Source organism: Panthera uncia, chromosome D1 (assembly GCF_023721935.1).
Source record: "Panthera uncia isolate 11264 chromosome D1, Puncia_PCG_1.0, whole genome shotgun sequence".
Taxonomy (NCBI): Eukaryota; Metazoa; Chordata; class Mammalia; order Carnivora; family Felidae; genus Panthera; species Panthera uncia.
This window is the reverse complement of record NC_064808.1, coordinates 5158922-5181422: the sequence shown is the minus strand read 5'-3', so window position 1 is coordinate 5181422 and position 22501 is coordinate 5158922. Positions and strand designations below refer to the sequence as shown.

The 22501-nt window shown below is 53.0% G+C and overlaps 2 protein-coding genes and 1 non-coding gene across 3 annotated transcripts in view; 1 reads left to right on the top strand and 2 right to left on the bottom strand.

Moving 5' to 3' along the window:
• Positions 1 to 107: 107 nt before the first annotated feature.
• Positions 108 to 2444, bottom strand: B4GAT1 (beta-1,4-glucuronyltransferase 1). The gene is made up of 2 exons (XM_049615950.1): positions 1257 to 2444; positions 108 to 1011 (listed from the first exon to the last, which is right to left on the bottom strand). The coding sequence occupies exons 1-2, from the start codon at positions 2310 to 2312 to the stop codon at positions 820 to 822; spliced, it is 1248 nt and encodes a 415-aa protein (XP_049471907.1). The 5' UTR covers positions 2313 to 2444; the 3' UTR covers positions 108 to 819.
• Positions 2445 to 2880: 436 nt separating this feature from the next.
• On the top strand, positions 2881 to 2962 carry TRNAS-GCU (transfer RNA serine (anticodon GCU)). Its single transcript has one exon. It is a non-coding gene; the product is annotated as a tRNA-Ser (tRNA).
• A 7478-nt stretch (positions 2963 to 10440) lies between these two features.
• The window catches only part of SLC29A2 (solute carrier family 29 member 2), a 34414-nt gene continuing 22353 nt past the window's right edge, over positions 10441 to 22501 (bottom strand). Inside the window, exons 5-18 of the mRNA XM_049614853.1 lie at positions 21211 to 21256; positions 19217 to 19410; positions 19021 to 19132; positions 18762 to 18867; positions 18333 to 18509; positions 16672 to 16832; positions 16310 to 16449; positions 15785 to 15919; positions 15038 to 15135; positions 14739 to 14823; positions 14051 to 14187; positions 13481 to 13786; positions 12509 to 12708; positions 10441 to 11859 (exon numbers count right to left, since the gene is read on the bottom strand). Of these exons, the coding sequence (XP_049470810.1) occupies positions 11748 to 11859; positions 12509 to 12708; positions 13481 to 13786; positions 14051 to 14187; positions 14739 to 14823; positions 15038 to 15135; positions 15785 to 15919; positions 16310 to 16449; positions 16672 to 16832; positions 18333 to 18509; positions 18762 to 18867; positions 19021 to 19132; positions 19217 to 19410; positions 21211 to 21256 (2009 nt within the window). The 3' untranslated portion in view covers positions 10441 to 11747. The remainder of the gene's footprint in view (positions 11860 to 12508; positions 12709 to 13480; positions 13787 to 14050; positions 14188 to 14738; positions 14824 to 15037; positions 15136 to 15784; positions 15920 to 16309; positions 16450 to 16671; positions 16833 to 18332; positions 18510 to 18761; positions 18868 to 19020; positions 19133 to 19216; positions 19411 to 21210; positions 21257 to 22501) is intronic.

The following is a 22501-nucleotide window of genomic DNA, read 5'->3' as shown; positions in this document are numbered from 1 at the left end:
AGAAGGCCCTTGTGGTTTTCTTGCCCCGCTGTCCGCGCCCCTCGGTCCGCAGCTACCTCCTTCCCCGGTCCCCCCGCCCCTCGCGTGAAAGGGAGGTACCCGCGACCCCACCCCCTGCACGCCAGGTTCGGGAGAGTAATGGAGCCAGCTGTAGGTGTGAACACTCATTTATTTACATATGGTCATCGGTAGGCAAATAGCCCAGCCCAGCCTGCTCGAGGGTACAGATCTGGCACGGAACCTGCAGACTCTTCCTTTCTCCAGAGCTCCTGAAGGCGGAGGCCTGGAAGAACCAGGAGGTGTAGGCTTCTGCCCGAAAGCTAAGAAGTAAATCCAACGCCTCCCTCTGATTTCTTTCCAAAAAGTTCATTTTGTTAAGTCCTCCGACTTCCCAGTTCTGCCCTGTTCGTACTCTTTGCTCTCCTACTGCCCACCCACCCAAGATTGTTAATAATAATAACAACAATAATACTGTAATAATATTAATAATACTTCACATTTGTACGAAGCTTACAGAATGTTTTCACATGTAGCATCTCATCTGAGCCTCCCAACAGTTCTGTGAGGTAGGTATTTTTCACCTCCCTTTTTACAGATGGGATAACTGAGGCTCAGAGAGGAAATGGGATTTGCTCAAGGCCACACAGCTAGTTAGTGGTAAAGCTAGGACTTGATCCCAGCACCCCATATTCAAGTCCAGTGTTCCAACACCACAGCTACCACTGTAAAGTGGAGTGACATTTCTTACCCCTGTCAGGCCTGAGGGACGGCCTAAGGAGGGAAGAGGCTGAGACTGCTCGGACTAGGGGAGGGAAGCGCTCAGCAGTGACGAGGGGAGTCGGGGTACTTGGCCTTCAACTCCTGTTTGAACTGGCGGTAAAGGATCTTATTGTGCTGATTTTCGGCCTCCTTTTGGGGATGGAACTTCAGAGCTTCCTTGAAGCCCTTATGAACCAGGAAACCTTCGTTCAGCACCTCGAAATCAAATCCTGCCACGTGCAGCTCACAGGCCTGTTGGGGGAGAGACAGGTCAGCGAAGTTGGATGACACTTCTAGGGCCAAGCCTGACATCCCTAAAGCCTCCCTCCAGCATCCCCACTCCTCTGGAGGCATCCTGGATCTTCCACACCATCCAGCCACCTCCTGAACTATGACTGTCCTTCCTCATTGGCTCTTTTCCATCCAGGACTACTCATAGCTCCCAGAGCCCGCCATTCCTCCTACCCCCTTTCCCCTGCCCTCTCCCTTTTGGGCACCTGGCTGATGCGATTGAAGCCGTACTGCCGAAAGCGCTCGTCGAAAGTGGGCACCTTGCCTCCGGCCACGTAGAATGGTTCCCAGGGGTCCTGCCAGGGAACCACATAGGCAGGCCTCAGCAAGGTCTCTTCTGGCAGGTTGACCCAGCGGGAGTAGTTGGTGGGCGCCTGGCAGGGCGTGCACAGCCCATAATAGAAGGGCCGCACCTCGCCTACTTGATAGAGCTGCAACAGCTCGTTCTTGTTCGTGGGCATGCGGCGTGCTCGGCGGATCTCAAAGGCGGGCACCACCAGCGCTGTGCCCGCCCACTGCTTGCTCTGATCCAACATTTCCCTCAGTCCTCTCCATAGCCCCTCGCTGGGCACCATGTCCACGTCGATTACCAGGGCATAGTTGGCCCCCTCACGGGCCAGATTCCTCAGCAGATTATTGGGGTAGGAGACATTGGTGCCCAGCGCATAGTTGATCCCGGGCTGGGCCACCCTGGCTAGCTTGTCAAAGACCTCCTGGCAGGACCGCAGCAGGGCAAACTCCCCCGGTTCCCGGGGATCGGGCACAGCGGCCTCATAGCGCGAGGGGCACACAAGGTGCATGGCCACCCTGGCGCGCATATCAGGGCAGTGGCTGCTCAGCGCGTAGGTCAGCACCGTGGCTAGCTGCGCCTCCTCCTTGGTGGCCGCGAACACCGACACGGACAGCGGGCCCTCCCAGCGCTCCAACAGGCCCGACAGGTGCAGCAGGTTGTCTACGCTGGCATGCGTGGCCAGGATCACATCATTGGGGTCCATGGTGGTCTTCAGGAGGCCCCTGTAGACTCGGTAGTCGCCACTGGCGTCCAGGACGCCTCCAGAGGCCAGAGCGGTACGGAGCTGCGCCTTGACCTGGTCCACGGACCGCGGGGACGGGGGAAAGAACTCGAAATACTGGTCTTGCTCCTCCTGCCCGTGCAGCCCGGACAGCAGCGACAGGTAGAGCAGCTGCAGCATCGCCACCAGCATTAGCGCGGCCAGAAGCAGCTGGTAGAAGGCGCACCGGATGGCGTAGGACATCTGCATGGCTCTCGGGGCTCCGAGCGCGCAGCAGGGACCACCGGGCCGCAGCCTTTGCCAGCCGCCGCAAGCCCGGATTTACCGCAGCCTGCCGAGCGCAGCCGAAGCGAGCCGAGGCGAGCCGAGCCCGGCGTAGCATCCCCTCCCGAGAGGGGCTCGGGGTGCGCCAGCTCGCCCCCTGCGCGCGAGGAGGAGCTACTGCATCCGCCGCCGCGCCGCGCTTTGCAAACCCTGAAAGTGCCCGCGGCCGCGCCTGCCGGGCTCCCGGGGGTATGCACCCCTCCCTCCGGGTCAGTGCGAGACCCCCTGGACCAGGCGCGTCCTGAAACCCCGGCGCGCTCGCCCCCGCCTTAGGGAGGGGAAACCGTGGCCGAGCTCGGTTGCAGCTTGGTGAAGGATGGCGCGGGTTCGCGGCTGCGGCGGGCGGGAAGGAACACAAAAAGCCCCTTTCTTTCCGCCTTCTCTCCCTCCGCCAGCTCCTGCGAAATCCACACTGTAGAGTGGATGCTGGGGGGCTCGGAAGGTGCGGAAGAGATGAGAGATAAGGGTGTGTGGAACAAGACGCCCTACGTGGGACGAGGTGGCCGAGTGGTTAAGGCGATGGACTGCTAATCCATTGTGCTTTGCACGCGTGGGTTCGAATCCCATCCTCGTCGGTCGCGTTTTACACGGCGTGAGGGGTGTACTTTTCTGCTTTCCTATAGGAAAGGGGCCAGAGGTTCAGCGGCACCCAGAAGACCCGAATTGGAATTCTGGCTGATGCCAGACTTGTGACCACTATGTCATCTGCAGTAGTTAGAGAGGCCCCTCGGGAGGTGCCACCCTAGTGTCCAAAGTAGTGGAATTTGGAAATGGTGAGTGTGATCACTTAAATTATTACTCTTTTCAGCCCACTGATTCCCCTCCCGCTAGCAATTCTCCCAGAGCGGACACCATGTGTCCACACACCTCTCCCCTCCTCCCCAACACAGTTTAAGCAGGAGACCTACAATATTCTAACCGTAGCTAACGTATACAGAAGGCGCTTAATACGTGTTTGTGAAATAATTGATCCATGGACTGTTCAGAAGAGGAAAGGTTGTGGGGAAGGGCAGGTACTTCGACTGCTAAATCAATGATATGTAATAACTATTCGTGCTTTGTGAATCTTGGGGAAGCAGCTTGGGGCAGACTAGGGAGGGCCTCCAGTTGCCAGGACAAGGTTTGCCCTCCTCTCTACAGGCAGTAGGAAGCCAAGGCTGTTGAAGTGAAGAGGACCAGGGGACCTATATTCTGCAACCCCAGCAGTAACACCTACTGAGCACCTGCTCCACACCAGGGGCTGTGTTAGGTACCCCTGATAGGGCCTTGCAGGACGCTCGACAGGTACTATCTTTGAAGGTTTTCACTGGTGACCTGTACTGGGAGAGAGGAGAAATGAATGTGCAGATCCTTTTAGCACAAGCCTTGCAAACCGAAGGCTCGGACGTCAGATTTGGTGCTGTTAGGGTCTTTTTTGACCTGCTCGGTGTTGAAAACAACCATTTGAATCACGTTAGTTGTTAACCTTGGTGAATCAGAAGATTTCACGGAAAATCCCCACTGCCAACTTCTGTCTTAAATTCCAAAAGATCTGGCAATTCCAGGCCTGCATTTCCACAGGGTGACAATCAACCAGAAGGTAAGAGTAGCTCACCTTTTGCAAATAGTTTTCTCTTTGCTAGAGTCTCAACCCTGCCCCTTCACTACTCACCCTGGCCCTTTGGGCATTTGACTTTCATCTGCAGCGCTCACATAATACCACCTCCACTGAAGATCTGCCCAGGCATCTGCTCCCAGTACCTTCCACCTCCCCCGCGCTGCAATGCTAGCCACATAGCAGGCAGCAATCTGTGTTTGTTGAATGAGTGAATAGGAAGCTTCTGAAGTGTCCCCAGTGGCCTTGGCATAAGTAGTGACTGGGCCTCACTGAGGTGTCAAGATCAAGGAAAACCGCATAGAAAATCCAGAGGAAGGCCTACAGACTGCTATTGTGGGCGGAAAGGCCTGGCTGGGGAGACACGCTGTCTGTGATGGAGCAGAGCATGAGAGAGTCAAAGACCAGAGTTGAAAACCATTAATAAGGGGCCTGCTTTCCACATACCTTACTCTCTGCGTCTCTTCCCTCTGGCCATTCCTGATTTATATATCCCTTTATAACGAACCTGTAAACCAGCGAGTGAAATATTTCTCCGACTGCTGTGATTTGCTCTAGCAAATTAATCAGATCCACTGAAGGGGCTGCTGGAACCTCTGATTGACAGCCAGTTGGTCAGAAGCACAGGTGACAACCCGGACTTCCAACTGGCATCTGAAGGGCAGGCGGTCTGGTGGGGCTGAGCCAGTCGGCTGTGGGATCTGATGCTGTTTCCAGGTAGATGGTGTCAGAATTGAGTTGCATTGTAGGACACTCAGCTGGTGTCAGAGAATTGCTTGGTGTGGGGGGAAAACCCACGCATCAGAATTGGTGTCAGAATCGTATGTATAGAAATACAACTGAATTTTGTGTGTTCCTCTTGAATCTTCTAGTTTTGCTGAATTATTTTTTTAATGTTGATTTTTGAAAGAGAGAGAGACAGAGAGAGAGAGAGAGCGCACAAGCAGGGGAGGGGCAGAGAGAGAGGGAGACACAGAATCTGAAACAGACTCCAGGCTCTGAGCTGTCAGCACGGCTGAGCCACCCAGACGCCCCTCAATTTATTCATTAGCTGTAAGTGTGTGTGTGTTGGTGTGTGTGTGTGTGTGTGTGTGTGTGTGTTGCGTGTACATTCTTCAGAATTTTGTTTTCTGTATATGTGTGTATTATTTCATCTGTGAATATGGATAGTTTTGCTTCTTCCTTTCTAATTTGGATGCCTTTTATTTCTCTTTCTTGCCAAATTGCCGGAGCTAGAGCTTCCAGTACAACATTGAAAAGATGGAATGATAAAAGGCTTTTCCCTCATCTTCGGGAGAGGCTTTCAGTCTTTAAACATTGAATATGACATGAGGTGTGGATTTTTCATAAATTTTCTTCATCAGGTTTAGGAAGTTCCCATCTATTCCTTGTTTGTTGAGTGCTTTTATCTTGAAAGGGTGTGGGGTTTTGTCACATGTTTTTTTCTGTATCAGTTGAGATGATCTTGTGTTTTTCCCCCTTCCCTCTATTAACGTGGTGTATTACATTAAGTGGTCTTTTTATGTTGAACCACCTTGCATTCTGGAGGGGATCATGCTGGGTCATGGTATATAATCCCGTTGATGAGCTACGGGTTCTGTTTGCTAGCATTTTGTTGAGATTTTTACATCTATATTCGTAAGGGATATTGGTTATTAAGTTTTCTTATGATGTCTTTATCTGGCTTTGGCATCAGGGTGGTACTGGTCTCATAGAATGAATGAGTTAAGAAGTGTTTCTCCATCTTGTATTTTTTGGAAGGGTTTGAGAGGATTGGTGTTTGTTCATTCTTTAAATGATTGGTAGAATTAGCCTGTGAAGTCATCCGGTCCTGGAATTTTCTTTGTTGGTACATTTCTGATTACTGATTCAATCTTGTTACTTGTTACAAGTATGTTCAGACTTGCTATTTCTTCTTTAATCGGTTTTGGTAATTTGTGTGTTTCTAGAATTCGTTAATTTCATCTAGGTCTCTTGTTTGTTGGTGTACAACACAGTATTCTCTTAAAATCCTTTTTATTTCTGTATAATCAATAGTAATGGACCCACTTTCCTTTCTGCTTTCAACAGTTTGGAGGTCCACTTTCTCTTTTTCTTGGTAGTCTAGTCAAAACTTTGTCCATTTTGTTGATTGTTTCAAAGAACCAACTTTGTTTCATTGATTTCCTCTGTTGTTTTTCTGCCCTCCACCCTAATTATTTATCATCTCCTTCTTTCTGTTAGCTCTGGGCTTAATTTGCTCTTCTTTTTCTAGTTCATTGAGGTGTAAAGTTAGGTCAGTGATTTGAGACCTTTCTTTTTTTTTCAGGACCCGGATATCAAGAACCTCACACTGCACCCACTGAGCTGGTCAGACACCCCCTTCTTCCATTTTAATGTAGGCATTTACAGCTATACATTTCCTCTCAGCATTGCTCCGGCCGCATCCCATACATTTCAGTGTGTTGTGTTTTCATTTTCTTTTGTCTCGAAGCATTTTCTAGTTGGTCTTTTGATTTCTCCCTCCTTCCTTCCTTCCTTCCTTCCTTCCTTCCTTCCTTCCTCCCTTCCTTCCTTCCTTCCTTTCCTTTCCTTTCCTTTCCTTTCCTTTCCTTTCCTTTGAGGGGGGATTTTCAAGGTAGTTCTTTTATTTTTTACAGCAAAGCAATTGCAAGCTAATAGTAGAACATAGTATACATTGTATAGATTCTTTTTTTTTTTTTTTCAAAGTATTGCAGTATAGTTGACATACAATGTAATGTTAGTTCCAGGCTACAACCTAGTGATTCTACAGTTCCACATCCTCCTCAGTGCTCACCACATCCCACCTGTCATCACACAACGTTATAACAACATTACTGACTGTATTCCCTATGTGCTACTTTTCATCTCTGTGACTTCTTTGTTTTATAACTGGAAGTTTGTACCTGTTCATACCCTTTGCCTGTTCCACCTGTCCTCCCAGCCCCTTCTCCTCTGGCAGCCCAACAGTTTGTTTTCTGTATTTATGGGTCTGTTTCTGCTTTTTGTTTGTTTTGTTTTTCAGATTCCACATGAGTGGGTGAGATCATATGGTATTTGTTTTTCTCTGTCAGACTTACTTCACTTAGTATAATGCCTTCTAGGTCCTTCAATTGTAAATGGCAAGATCTTATTCTTTTTTATGGCCGAGTAATATTCCACTGTGTGTGTATGTGTCTCACATCTTTTTTTTTTTCATTTTTAAAAATGTTTACTTTTGAGAGAGACAGAGCACAAGTGGGGGGAGGGGCAGAGAGAGAGGGAGACACAGAATCGGAAGCAGGCTCCAGGCTCCAAGCTGTCAGCACAGAGCCCGACTCAGGGATCGAACTCATGAGCCATGAGATCACGACCTGAGCTGAAGTCGGACGCTTAACCGACTGAGCCACCCAGGCGCCCCTCACATCTGTTTTATCCATTCATCCATCGATGGATACTTGGGCTGCTTCCATATCTTTTAACTTCTTTTTTAACCCATTAGTTCAGATTCTGTTGTGTAATTTGCACACATTTGTGAAGCGTCTACTTTTTGTTTATTGATTTCTAGTTTCATTCCATTGTGATTGGAAATGATACTTTGCAGGATTTCCATCTTTTAAAATTTATTGCACTTTTGTTTGGTGACCTAATTTATGATCTATCCTGGGAGAAGGAAGTCCATTCTGGTGTTTGTAGGTGAGTGTTCTATGTGTGTCTGTTTGGCCTCACTAATTTACGGTGTGCTCAGGTCCTGTGTCGATCTTCTGTCTGGTTGTTCTGTGCTTCATTGAAAGTGGGGCACTGGGGCGCCTGGGTGGCGCAGTCGGTTAAGCGTCCGACTTCAGCCAGGTCACGATCTCGCGGTCCGTGAGTTCGAGCCCCGCGTCGGGCTCTGGGCTGATGGCTCAGAGCCTGGAGCCTGTTTCCGATTCTGTGTCTCCCTCTCTCTCTGCCCCTCCCCCGTTCATGCTCTGTCTCTCTCTGTCCCAAAAATAAATAAAAAACATTGAAAAAAAATTTTTTTAAAAAAAAAAGAAAGTGGGGCACTGACATCTCCAACTATTCTTGTACAAGTGCGTATTTCTCCTTCAAATTTGTCCATTTTTGCTTCATATTCCTTTAGGATTTTGTTGTTAGGTGTGTATGTTTATAATTATTATATCTTCTTGATGGATTTACCCTTTTATGAATATGTAACATCTTCCTTTCTGTCTTAAATAATTCTTGCTGTAAAGCCTGCTTTGTCTGATATTAGTATATTCACCCTTGCTGCCTTTTGATTACGATTTGCATGGAATAACTTTCCCCATTCTTTCATTTTCAGCCTATTTGTATTTTTTGCTCTAAAGTGAGTTTCTGGTAGACAGCATAGACAGCATATGGTTAAATCATTTTTTAATGTTTATTTTTGAGAGGGGGGGGGGGAGGGGGGAGGGGCTGAGAGAGAGAGACACAGAATCCGAATCAGGCTTCAGACTCTGAGCTGTCAGCACAGAGCCTGATGTGGGGCTTGAACTCACGAACCACAAGATCATGACCTGAGGCGAAGTCGGACGCTTAGCTGACTGAGCTACCCAGGCGCCCCTGGTTAAATCATTTTTTTTTATTATTTTATTTATTTATTTTTAATTTTTTTTTCAACGTTTTTTATTTATTTTTGGGACAGAGAGAGACAGAGCATGAACGGGGGAGGGGCAGAGAGAGAGGGAGACACAGAATCGGAAACAGGCTCCAGGCTCCGAGCCATCAGCCCAGAGCCCGACGCGGGGCTCGAACTCACGGACCGCGAGATCGTGACCTGGCTGAAGTCGGACGCTTAACCGACTGCGCCACCCAGGCGCCCCTGGTTAAATCATTTTTAATCCATCTAGCAGCCTCTGCCTTTTAATTGGAAAGTTGAATCAACTCACACACCAGGAGGCCTCTTGCGCATAAAAGGGTAAGAAACTAGTGAGGACTCGTTTCTCAAATGTTTGTGTCTCTCCACCAGGCCTATCTCAGCACTTGCCACCTAGAGCTCCCTACAAGCGTTTGCTGATGGCAGCTGGCTGCTTCTGAGGGAATCTGGGCCTGCTGGCAGAGCTGTGTCAGGCTGGGGAGGTGGCAGTGCCCAGAGGACTGGAATCAGGAGAGGAAGGAGCAGGTGCAGCCCATCAGTCCCAGTATTTGTTTCCAGCATCGGAAGCCAGCTACATACTGATCTAATGGGCAAGTTGGGCTGGGTCTGCCGGGAAGGAGGATGGGAAGGTTGTGACATCATAAGGACCTCTGAGGGGTGAGTGTCCTCTTTCTGGGCCCAGAAAGCATCCTCCACTGCTCAGCCTACCGTGGGCTTGCTCCAGATGACCGTGGACTGGCACCAGTGGGTTTCCTGGGACTGTTGCCTGGCCTGGGAGGGGGTGGGGTGTCTGGCAGGTCTAGGAACCCTTGGGTTCAACAGACAATGGTCTGTGAAGGTGGAGAAGGAGAAGGGGGTCAGGAAGTGTGTGGTCCTGTCCTCACATTTCCCAGTCCAAGGGTACAGCTAGACCTTGTGGTCCGTGCTGGTACCTCCAGGACCACAACCACTGTCCGGTACATTCAGTCTGTACTCCAGCCCCAGCCTCTCCCTAGGAGTTTCTGAAAGTCCCGATGCTCACTGCTTACAAATGAAAGGGCCAGGCTTTGACCCCAGAATGCTAGATCAGCTTACGTGCATTTAACCGCTGAGTTAAATGGCCTCTGAAGAGGCCACCACCCTCTTCTCTCCTGGATCTCTCCTCTGTCTACCCCCCTATTTGGGTCTCATCACTAAGGCCTTTCACCATTTGTTCCCAACCCACTGCTTCATCCTTATCCTCTCCCCACTCGCCCTCTCTCCCATCCTAGGTGCCACCCCCCTCCCCACCAGAAGTTCCCACTGCCCCCTGAATGTTCAGTGTCGGTGCCTTCCACCCTCCCTGGTACCTCTGCCTGGGATGCCCCTCCCCCACCTCAGCCCAGGAAACTCATTTTTCTTCTCTTGAGGCCTCAGGGCTGCCACCCTGACTTCCAAGAGGAATCCAGGCATCCTTTTTTGGACTCTTACACTACACACTTCTGTAGGGCCCTCACAGACCCCATCACCTGCTACTTTCTGCTTCCTTGGCCTTGGGAGCAGGGACCGTGTCTCCTTTGTTTCAGGGTCACCAGACCAGCCAGGGCCTGGCACAGTGAATAGTGGTCATTTGGGGTCTCCCCTGTGGCTTTATTTCAGCTACCAAGGTCATATCGGTCCTCTCACCTCTGAGCAGGGGCCCTGTGCTGGCTCAGCGCCTGGTATATAATAGCCGCTTCAGGGAATGTTCATGGAAGGCAGGAGGGCAAGTGGGCAGAAAGGCCGGTGCCTCTAAAAGCAAAAACCTGTGCTCTTCTCTGGGCTGGGCAGGGTAGTACGGATGTGTGGTGGAACGAGCCTTTCTTCCATCCCTCTAGAAAATTGGCTGACTGCCTCTCTGAGGCTCCATTTTTGAGGAGGAGGGCCTGGGGAGGCAGGGGACACCAGTGGAGGGGGAAAGCAATAGTTGTCCATGCAGCCAGGTGCTTTGCCCAGGAGCACAGGACATCATGTGGTCAAGAGGGCCCAGCAGAGGGATGCCCACGAATCCCTGCCCCTCTGAGGGCCTCAGTCATCCCATCTGTCAAATGGGTACAATTATCCCTACCCTACCCAGCTTATCAAAGCTGATAGAGCTGAAAGCGCTTTGGAAATAAAGACTCCGTGAATTGATGATACAAATGAAGAAGGTTGTTATTAGACCCAGGAGTGGGTTTGGAAGGAAAACAGCAAAAAGTGGGGAGCAAGTGCTTAGGACTCCTGCCTCGAGCCTCGTGAGGGAAGGAGAAGCAAGTAGTGGGCAGGAAGAACAGCACCTATAGGGAGGAGAGAGGTGGGGGCTGGGTCCCGGCTCGGCCATGGACCAGGTCATTTCCCCCCGAGATCCGGTTTCCTCACCTGTACAGAGGGACAGCACCGTCCCTGCCTGGCTCCCGCAAGTGTCTCAATGTGGCTTCCGTAAGAGAATGGGTGCGGGAGAGCTTTGCAAATTGTAAAGTGGGGTGCACACATGTAAGCCGCCCGCAGCTCCGGGACCCAGGCCCAGCCTGGCTCTGGGGAGCGGGGACAGTAAGTGTTGGCTACGCAAACACTGTCTGAGGCCCAGATGGTCCTTTGAGTACCTTCAGATCCCTAATGCCCGTTCCTTCTCCCTGCTGCCCTCGGCCTCCCAGGCATCCTCTGCCCTGGGGTCTGAGACATCCGATCGTGGAGTTGCTGAGGCCTGGGGAGGGGCAGGCCTGCCCTGGGCTGGCCCCCACTCCCACTCTGAACCCCAGGCTGGGCCCCAGCAGCCACACCTGTGGCAAGACCCCGCTGGTGGCCTCCAGTGGCCACAGATCAGCAAGCGCGTGTCTTGAGATTAACAAATGTACTCTTGATGGTGAGGAAGGGCCATGGTCCTTGGCCCTCTTTCCCTGATCGGCACCTGTGCAGAGAGGTCTTGTGTGCCTCTGAATAGTCTGTCTCTGTGATTCAGCTCCACTGCTGGGGGTGGGGGGTTAGAATGACCGCTGGTGAATTCTTCCTCGCAGCCCCCAAATGGACACCAGCCCGGGAAGGAGAGCAGCACCCACTTGCAGGTGGCACTTCCAGACCGAGGGGCACCAGCCCAGCAGAGGCTTGGGCCCGGCTCGCCATTCCCCCTGCACGGGGGTCTCAGCTCCGAAGGGGTAGCGAAGAGAGAGCCGTGGGCGAGCCTGGAACGGAGCATTCAGAGCAACGCCTTGAAGAGGAAGGAGAGGGCGGCTCCACAGGAGAGCCCCAGGGCCAGGAAGAAGGTCATGAGGGTGCCGGCCACCTCCCTCTCATGTGGCAGCACCTGCCTAGAACACACGGGAGCAGGCTCTTAGAAAACATCGGGCCAATCCTGGACCCAGCCCCAGTGCCCTGTGCCCCCCTTACGACAGGACACCTCACTTCAGTTTCCCGATCTGTAAAACGAGGCCACTGACGGGGACATCTCTCATGCCCTGCAAGTCCAATATTACAGGACTCTAGACTCCACTGCCTTCCCTCTTGACAAAACGTCCCCAGCCTGGTTGTCCCCGTCACCTTTCCTCTCTCTGGATTCTCAGCTCCGTTGTCCCCAGCATAAATAGTCCGTGAACCCTCCACTTTTGATCAACACCTTTGCTCCCCTTCAACTGAGAATTCGGGGGGAGTAGCTGGGCCCTAAGGAATGATAGTTCAACCCATTTGTTTCACAAGTGAGGAAACAGGCCCAGAGAGGAGGTCCTAGAACCAGTGTCTGGGCTACTTTATTGGCAGGAACCTCGGGCTGGGGCTTCCTCTCCCTTCCTGCCTCGGGGCCGGCTCGGCAGGGAAGGTCTGACCTGACAGGGTGGCTGGCACCTAGAGACAGCCAGGGCTGGGCTGGCGGGAAGCAGAATGGACCCTCTCCTGCAGGCCGTCCCCCTCAAGAAGAGCTAGGCCACCTCCCCACGCCCAGGCCCACCCTCCCGACCCCCAGACCTGGGCGCCAGGCACATGGTAAGGGACATCAGGTAACCGTTGGACACCGCGAAGAGCAGCATGAAAGTGATGAAGTAGGCATCCTGCGGGAAGAGGACGGGCAGCCGGGACCTCTCGGGCACGTGGCACAGCATGAAGAGAGGCACGAATAGGACGCGCAGGCAGACGAGCAGGGGCAGCAGCCGGCTGTCCTCATCCGGCTGTGGCAGAAGCCGGGGTGAGGGAGGTGCCCGGAGCCCACCCCGGACAGACTGTCACTTCCCCTGACCTGTGACTCTACATGAGCCGGTGAGGACCCGGCCCTCAGGCCTCCGGAGAGTGAGGGGCTGGGCCAAGGCCACCCAGCCATCAGGGACTGGCCTGGGGCTCGCCTCTGCCCTTCCGAGCTCCAGCTTGGGCTCTCTCCGTGGCAGAACTGGAAGAGACCTTAGACACCATCTTTGGTTTTCAAGCTGGGTTCCTCCAAGTACCCTTGGGGGTTCCGCAGACCCCTTCGGGGCACATGGGGTTGCTGAATGGGATTGGAAGCTGGGGATCCGGGCCCCATCCTAGCTTGGATCAGAGCAACTCCTCTTCAATCTCCTTTATTTATTGTATCTCCTTGGAAGATTTCATTTAAAGAAGGAGCACCTTGGCTAAAAGCAGTCCAAACACTAGAATCTTGTCCAGCGTCTCATTTGGTACGGGAACCTCCGTGTAACATTCCCTGAGGACCGAGGGCTGGGTTCTGGGCTGGATGCTGGGGAACATAGGCCATTTGGACGTGGCTTCTGCTTTCAAGGAGCTCACAGTCCAAGCCCTGGCTTGCATACCTCCAGGGGCCAGGTGCTCACTACCTCTTGGCCAGCTGTTCTGTTGCCAGACCTAGAGTGGTCAGACTTTTAGGAAACCACCTTTCTGTGCTCTTTCACACCCTCTGATCTCCAACTGCTTCCTGAAACCATCAGCCCCCCCCAGCCCAGGTATGCTCACCCATAGGAAGTAAGAGGTCAGACTCCGCCCCACCCAGTCCATGATGTTAAAGAGCAGGAAGCAGCAGATAGGGTTGAAGAACTGACCTGGGAGAGAAAGAGGGCTCATCCTGGTCCCTCCTTCCTCTTCCCTCCTCCTCCCCTTCATTCCTCCTCCCTCCCTCTCCCCTGCCCTGCCCTGTTCTGCTTCCCAACACTCACTCCACTTCCCAGGACTGGTGGAGCTGGTCACCATGGCTGTGATAGCGGGGAAGACAGACAGGGTGACTGCGAAGACCAACACAAGGCACAGCGCCGTCAGCCAGATCTGGGAGCCAGAGGCAGGGGTGTAAGCAGCGGGGCAGATTAGAGCCCAACGCGCAGCCCCAACCCCCAAGCGCCAAGCGCCGGCCAGGGCACAGGACACCTGGGGCCTGGCCTAACTGTGTTCCTGGCCCACTATGACCCTGATACCTTGAAGCGGACGCAAGTCTTAAGGCCCCATTCCATTCTAAGGGTCTTTAAAGAGGGCTGGAGAGAGCAGCTCTCTCTTCCCCAGGGATGGTGGTTGGGGGCCATGGCCAAGCCAAACCTTTTGGAAGACAATGAAAACTGAAGGTTTTCCTGGCTTCTGGATCTCCTCTGGCTCCAGCTCTGGCTCCTTCTCAGCGTCAAGGTCCAGAGTCAGGGCTACCTTCTGGGGGCTGTTGGGAATACTGTTCTTCTCATCTGGGGCAAGAGGGGAGGGCAGGGTCATGCCTGTGACAGCCAGGCTCGATGGAGGGCAATTCCCAGCAGTTAAAACAAGTGACCCTCCTCCAGCTCAGCATGTAGGCAAGGAGAATTAACTATGGAAAGATGCTAAGCTACTATTATTAAGCACAGGCATGTGTCAGGCAGAGTTAAGCACCTTAGATGGATTATCTCACTGCTACTCCTTTGCAAATAAAGAGACTGAGGCTCAGAGGGGTTAAGTGACTGGCCTAAGGTCACACAGCTTAGATGTTGTGAGACCAGGGTTCAAACAAATGCATTTCGAGCCAGAACGAGCATGCTGGAGCTCTACTGTCCCCCCATTTTATAGAGGAGAAAACCGATGCCCAAAAGGCAGCAGGGATGACTTGACTCCCACTGAGTTCCCTTCATGATCTTCTGTGTCTGCTCACGCAAGGCTACCAGGGGGAGGACTCTAGATGGGGACGGAGGGAAGACGCTTCCCTGTGGAGGTAGCTTCAGCCTCCCCTGGGTCTTCCACTTCCCCAGCGGGGGCCCCAGCTCACCAGACTGGAGGAGCTCAGCTTTGGTCTCCAGCTCCTGACCTTGCGCCTGCAATGGTTTCTTGGCTAGGTAGTAGCGTGCGAACTCCTGCAGAAGGAAAGCGTTGGGCCTGCCTGGCTCGGCTGAGGTGTCCGGATCCCTCTCCACCCTGTCGACCTAGAGGCTGGAGTCCCCCAGGGGCTGACTCCTTTGGGGATCAGGTCCCCTCCTCCTCCCCTGGCCCCTCTCAGGGCCTCAGACTCAGAGCTGTATCTGAGATGCTCTGAAGTGGGGCCTTGAGCCCAATACCAACCAGGCTCACCAGGTGGGGCAGGCTCAGGTAACACACAATAGACGTGAAGATGCCCACGCAGGGTGTGACGAAGTACCCCAGGGCGGAGGTCTGGGCATCCACGCCACCTGTGCAGAAACTTCAGCTGCAGACTGGAGGGGGCTGGTCCCACTGGCTCCCACGGCGGCTGAAGCCTCCTGTCCCACTTCCCATCATGCACTTCTCAGATTCACCTCCAGGCCTCCGCTCACTGACAAACTCAGGAACCTGTGCAGGGCCCCAGCCCAGCCCCGCCCTTTGCTTCTCTCACTCCTCCCTACTTGTCATTTTTGTTGATCACCTGTTACGTGCTCATTATTACTGCATACACCTTACAATCTGGGGACAGAGCTGTAAGAATCGTTTAGATGGGAAAACTGACACAGGTGAAGTGCCCTGTCCAATGTCCCCGGCTGGGGAGCAGTGGAATTAGGATTTGGACCAAGTTGATCTGAATCTCAAAATTGTCCCGCCCCCTTCCCTCAAACCCAGGTTGCTGCCACAAACCCCTATCAGCCTCAGGAATCCTGCCCCTGGCCCTATGGTAACCCATTCCTTACCTGGTCCTTCTCTCACTGTAGAACCCAAGAACCCTACTCCCTGTCCCCAAACCCAACCCCCAGCTTCCCATCACCTCCATCTTTACCAGAACCGAAGGCATCTCACTCCTAGCACACTGTCTCTGCTCCCAGAATCCCAGAGGCCACCCCTGCCCTCCAGCCACCCAGTTCCACTCACTGGCCATGGCCATGAGCATGGCAAGAGCAGCGAAGATCCCAGCCAGGCCCTGGCCGCTGAGGAAGAGGGTGCTGTAGGTGGAAGGCATGGTGCCCAGCTGCCCGAAGAGGCTGCCCTGCAGAACTGCACAGAAGGCTGTGGAGGGATAGGAGTGGGGGCCGCCGCTCAACTAGACAGGCCTTGGAGGCTTCTCGGAGGAGGTGTTGGCAGACTCTGGACTAAGTTGGGCAGGCATGAGACTCTGGGCCCTCTGGTGTATCAGCCCCCATTCTTTCCTCTGCTCAGGTGTAGCCATAGGTCTGAGGCGCCTGGGGCCAGGAGGCCTCATCTTAGGTCACTGTGGGTTTGGGACAAGTGGCTCTTCTTCTCCCTCTGGGCCTTGGTTTCTCATCAGGGATAGGAGGGCTGCTGTCCTCCCTTCTTGGGTATGTGGGTCCCTTTTCACTTACAAAGAAGAGGCTGGGCTAAAGCCCTGGGTGGACTGGGTGGGGAGGTGGGGAGGTGGGGAGGGGCAGCGGTGCTCACAGTTGATGAACCAGACAGAGGCCATGGTGATGGAGAAGAAGGGCCCAGGGCTCATGTCCACCTTGACCAACACTGCCGTCAGGGCAAAAAGCAGCAGGATGGCCAGCAGGCTGCCCAGAATCCGCACCGTCTCAGGGATGCTGCTCACAAGGAGGGGCAGAGTGGACATCAGCTGGGCCCAGGCCAGGCAGGGGGAGGTGGGCAAGAGATTGAGGCCAGGGCTGGACAGAGGGACCTGGAGGGGACATGCAGGGGGAGTGGAGGAAGGATGGGAGTTCTGACCTGGGCCCAGATGGAGCTTCCTTAGCTGGGCGGGGGACGGGCCACAGAGGGTGGGGAGCCTGAGGGGCAAGGTCTCTCACCACTGGTACAGGAAGGAGTTGAGGAGCGTGAAGAGCAGCAGGGGCAGCTGGGACAGCAGCGTCACCCAGTTGTTGAAGTTGAAAGTGTCTGCAGGGCCTGTGTGGTTGGTGCCCAGGGTCCCAGCGGTGTTGTTGGCTCCTGCCAGCCGCCCCTGGAAGTACTGACAGGATGCCAGAGGAGAGGGTACAGGGTCACCCTCCAACCTACCCTGAGGAACCCCCCAGCCTTCCCCCTCCGCCTCCTCCCATGCTTGGGATTGCTCAGTTAACGTCCGCGGGAGCTGTCTGTTTGTCCTTGTACTGATCCCAGCACCTGGCACACAGTGGGAGCTTGATGAATGTGCACTGAATTGAACAGCAGAGGGCTGGGACAGGGCCCAAGCCCTAAGAACCCCCAACCTGGGCCTTGGTCCATCTCTGAATCTTCGGTGCCTGGGTTCCAGCCTTCATCCCCCACTCCTGCAGCAGCTTCCAGATTGCTGAGTATTCATTGAGTGCCTACTGTAAGCCAGGCCCTGGCCTAGGTGCTGACCAACTGCATTCTCTCTAGAACACATACTCGTCCAGTGTCTGCTTAACCTCCCCATCCGTCCTCCCTCCCCGCCCCCCCCTGCCCCCGCCACTGCCCATGGCTCCCTGCGGGGCAAAACCCTGAGGTTTTAGAATGGCATTTGGGGCCCTTCAGGACCAGAGCCCAGCCTCTCTTTTGTGCCGCATCTGGGCTCTGCTGCTAAGCTTTAGGTACCCCAGGCTCTGGCCCTTTCTCTGAACAGGCTGCATCGCTGTCACCTCCACCTGGAATGCCTTCTCCCTTTCCTCCCACGCCCCCCCCCCCCTCACCCCGGCCAAACACCAATGCTTTGCCTACCCCCCTCCCAAGTTACAAATCACCTCTTCTGTGAAGCAGAAGGAATCCCTCCCTCCCCCCCCTCCCCCCCCCACTTCCGGGGGCCTACTGGATTTTACTCGAAGCTTGGGATGCTGAGTGTCATGTTACATTATTAATAGCTCTTTGCACCCAGCTCCCTCTCAAGACCAGGGGCTGATTAATCTTTGAGTCTCCGGGGCCCAGCACAGAGCCAGGCACTGAAGAGACATCTTGAAAGTTGTTGAACTGAATGTATATGAATAACCCAGTCCTAAAAAGAACACAAACCCCACATTTCTTCCTTCCCTTGAGAGAATGTAAGCTCTATGAGGATCCAGGCTCCCTCTGTTATGTTTCCTCCTGCAGCCCCAGTGCCAAGAACAGGGCCTGGTTCACAGTAGGTACACATTACTAACTGGTGGATGAATGAATGTAAGCAGTGCTTGGATAATCCGCTTTTGGAGTGGGTTAGCCCAGGGATGACTTAACCAGGGAATAACACAAACAGGGGTGGTGGATGGGTAGCTCTTTGCTAGTTCCAGAGCCCCCCCCCCCCCCCCCCGAGCTGGTAGCCTTGCCCCTGTAGGATCTGGGCATCTCTGAAAGCTTGGCCTTTCCTATCCGTGAAAGGGGCACTCGCCCTCTCTGAGGCTCGGTGCTTCAGCGGACAAACGTGCAAACGGGCATAATGAGGAGTCAAAGGTGGCATGGTGTGGAAAGCGCCTGGCACGCCTCTGGTCCAAGGCGATGGTGGTTGTGGCCATGGGGCTGGCACTCCAGCCTCGAGTCTCACCGGGATGGCCGTAATGAAGAAGTTCCAGGGAAGGAGAGTGCCCAGCCCCAGGATAAAGAAGCTGATCCCGACCAGGTGGTAGCTGTGGGGATCAGTCAGAAGGTCACCCCTAGGACGCGACGCCTCGGCTGCCGCCCCCCCTCCACGCCTCCCGGGTCGCCCCCTCCGGAGAGCGGACTACAACCCCCATCACCCCGGCTCAGGCAGCCCAGGGAGGCGGCTGATGGGAATTGTAGTTCCATCCAGTCCGCTTTGAGCCTTGGAGCGCCCGAAGGGAGCGGGTCTGCGCTGCCCACCGCCACCCGGATCCTCGTCCGCGCCCCACCCAGCGCCCAACTCGCCTGTCCTGTGGGGCGTCTCCTCGCGTCATGGCCGCCCAGCGGGATGCGCCGGGGTGGGAAGGAGGTTGGGTGCTGCACCTGCACCTACGCCGGGGCCCGGGGGCCAGAAAACCCGGGAGGCTGTGTCCTGCGGGCGGTAGACAGAGCGCGGAGGGGGTCGAGTCTCCCCGAAAGGGGCGGGGACGAAGCGGGAGCTGGGGAGGAGGGCCTGGAACGATTTCTGCGGGTGTCAAGCTCCGCAGGATCGAACCTCGCTCCGCCCCCGGGGCGGGGACAGAGGGTCGCACCACTCCTCCCTACCTCCCCCCGGCGGGGACTCCGGACTCCAGCCTGGGACCCTGCCCGACCTCGCGCTCCCGGCACGCACGGCTACCCTCGCCATCCCGTGCGGCTTAGAGGCGGCTGCCCCGGGAAGGTCCCCTGCTGTCTCCCCTGTCCGCGGGCGCCCGTCTCGGACCTCTGCGGTTTGAATATGCAGATATGCACCCCTCTGCGGTGGGGGAGGTACCCCGCCCCTCCTCCGTCCGGAGCTGGGGAGCCGACCTGGTGCGGCTGCTTCCCCCTCCGCCAGCTCGGAGGTGGTGCCAGAGCCGTGCCGCGCGGGGTGACGCCGAGCCCTCCGGGGAGCCGGCTCGCCCAGGGGTAACCTGAGCGTCTGCCGCCAGCGGTCCTGGAGGGCTGCGCGGAGCTGGGTGCTTCGGGAGACCAAGGAGAGGGCCAGGCGTCCCCAGGCGGGTCTGGAAGACAGACAGACAGACAGACGGCCTCTTCTCCTCCAAGCGGGTGCCCGGAGAAGCTCCGTGTCTTTGGGGGCGCACTGCGGAGGCGTGGGCCCAGCGGGGCATCCGGGCGGGCTTCCCGGTGACCGAGGAGCTGCGTTCGGGGCAGCAAGGGGTTAAGCAAAGGCTCAGGAGGAAAGGGTGACCCGGAGGTGCCCTCCCACCACCGCCGCTAAACGAACAAACAAACAAACAACTTTCGGCGATCCCGGGTCTCATCACATCAAACCTATGAAGATGCACCTACCTCCCACCTCTTTTTTTTTTTTTTTCCTGTGCAAAACTTTGAAAAGATTATAGACCATGGCTATTTTGAAATTAATTTGCTCTAACTCATGGAATTTACAAGTGGGTTTGTTTGCTCCGCAGTCACGGTGCATATAAATGCTGATCTAAATTACAAATTACTGTCATAAGTAATGAAATTTTATGATCCCTTCCAGATTACGTGTGTGTGTGTGTGTGTGTGTGTGTGTGTGTGTGTGTGTGTGTTTTAGCCGACTGGGAGTCTACGGGGCAAAGACTGTGTTTGTCTGGTTCAGTGTTTTATTATTGCAAACATCTAGTACTACTGACTGGTTCCTAGTAGGTGTTTGATAAATACTTGGTGAATAAATGGATTGTAATAACATGCAAGTGATTTGAGGGAGAACAGAGACAGCATTAAATTACACTGAAGGAGAAAGTTATTCTCTTTTCAATTTGCTTTCAAGCCTCCAGAATATGTCAAGGGGGAAGTCTCAACTTGGTGCTAACGTGTTTCTAAGGCCTCTTGGTCTCGCTCCTTCTTTCTCTAACAAAAAGCTGGCATCAGGGTTTCTGCTGACAATTTCATATAAATAGAGGTTCATAACTTTTATGTTGCTTCTCTCTGTTTTTATTGTTGTTTATTTTTCGGACTATGGATGCTAGCTTCCTATAATAATGATGTACCCTTTTCCTTGAAAAATAAAATTATGTATAATTTAATAAAGAAATGTTTATAAGTTTATTAGAATTAAATAAAGATTAAATAGAAATAAATTAAAATATAAGCTTGTTAAATAATGAAATATTAAATTTTTATAATTTATTTAAAAATAAATGTGTTTATAGTACACCTGAAATTAATGTAACATTGTGTGTCAACTATGCCTAAATAAAAAGGTATAGAAGAGAAAAGATAAATTTTCTTATAATTTAATGTACATTCAAAATTAATTTATGAAAAATGAGTCATTTAAAGGAAATTAAGTAGGGGCGCCTGGCTGTCTCAGTCAATGGATCTAACGACTCTTAATCTCGGGCTTGTGAATTTGAGCCCCACACTGGGTATAGAGATTACCTAAAAATAAAATCTTGGGGGGGGACACATGAGTGGCTCAGTTGGTTAAGCTTCCCACTTAGGCTCAGGTCATGATCTTGCAGTCCATGGGTTCGAGCCCTACGGTGGGCTCTGTGCCGACAGCTCAGAGCCTGAAGCCTGCTTCAGATTGTCTGTCTGTCTGTCTCTCTCTCTCTCTCTGCCCCTCCCCCCTCGAAATAAATAAATAAAACTTAAAAATAAATAAGATCTTTAAAAAAGAAAGAAAATTCAGTAAAAGGGACTGCAGGGTGGGCACAGCTGTGGCTCAGGTTGAACGGAAGGACATGAACAACTGAGGTTCGGGGACACTGCATTTGTTGAGGAGTGAGTGAAGGAGGTGAGGGAATCTCGGGGACAGAACAGCTTGTACCAAGAGCAGGGACGTGAGAGTGCTGGTACATTCTGAGACATACAAATAGATCCCTTTGGCAGGCATGGTGGGAGCAGGGGGCTGAGCCTCTGGGACAGAGAGGGCTGGTTAGGACAGGCCTGAGGGCGAAGGAAGGAGTTTAGATTTCAGTTGAAAGGAGAGGTTCTCAACTCTATAGGACTCAGTCATCCTTTTAATAACAAATATTTTGTTGCTAGCCTGCAGTGAATTAATATGTAACAAAACCTACCTCTGCACAAAAAATGTCACGTAGGGGCGCCTGGGTGGCTCAGTCAGTTAAGCGTCTGACTCTCGATTTCCGCTCGGGTCATGATCTCACAGTTTGGGAGATGGAGCCCAGGTCAGGCCCTGCTCTGACAGCTCGGAGCCTGCTTGGAATTCTCTCCCTCCCTCTCTCTTTCTCTCCCCCTTCCCCGCTTATGTGTGTGTGCACATTCTCCCTCCCAAAATAAATACACTTAAAAAAAAAAAACCTAAACATGCAAACAAATTTAATGTCAGTATAATGTCCTAGTTGTACCATACGGGATAAGTAAGAGTATTTAGTAATAAAATCATGTGTGTTTGAGCATGTAAATGCCCAGGCCCTGTGGAGCAGGTAGATACTGGCCCCCTTGATAAAACCACAGCGAACCCATCGTCTGCCAGGGCATACACAATACCAGCGAGCGGTGAGCCAGCCACTCAGAGACCACCAGTTCCCTACTGGTGGTGTGATCTTCTGAAATAGTGACCCAGTCTTGGCAAAGTTCCAAACAAAACCAAGTGCAGCTGTCCCTCTACCTAGACGGTGGCCGTGTTACCGAAGAATGCTGTGTATTTTCAAACCTCACAAATAATACATTGTGCCCATACATAAAATGCGGTCTGGGTCCAGGCTCAGAAAATTATCAACTTGCTTTTCAAAATAAAGAGCAGATTTTATTTTTAGGACTGTTTTAGATTTATAGAATAAATAGACTACATAGTAAGCAGAATTCCATATACTCGCTCTCCCACCCGGTTCCCCAGTTGCCCTCATTATTAACATCTTACTTTAGTGTGGTACATTTGTTACAATTGATGAATAAATATTGATACATTATTACTAACTATAGCCCATAGTTTACATTAAGATCTACTCTGGGCCGCCTGGGTGGCTCAGTTGGTTAAGCATGCAACTTTGGCTCAGGTCATGATCTCACGGTTTGTGAGTTCAAGCCCCACATCGGGCCCTGTGCTGACAGCTCAGAGCCTGGAGCCTGCTTCCGATTCTGTGTCTCCCTCTCTCTCTGCCCCTCCCCTGCATGTGCTCTCTCTCTTTCTCTCAAAAA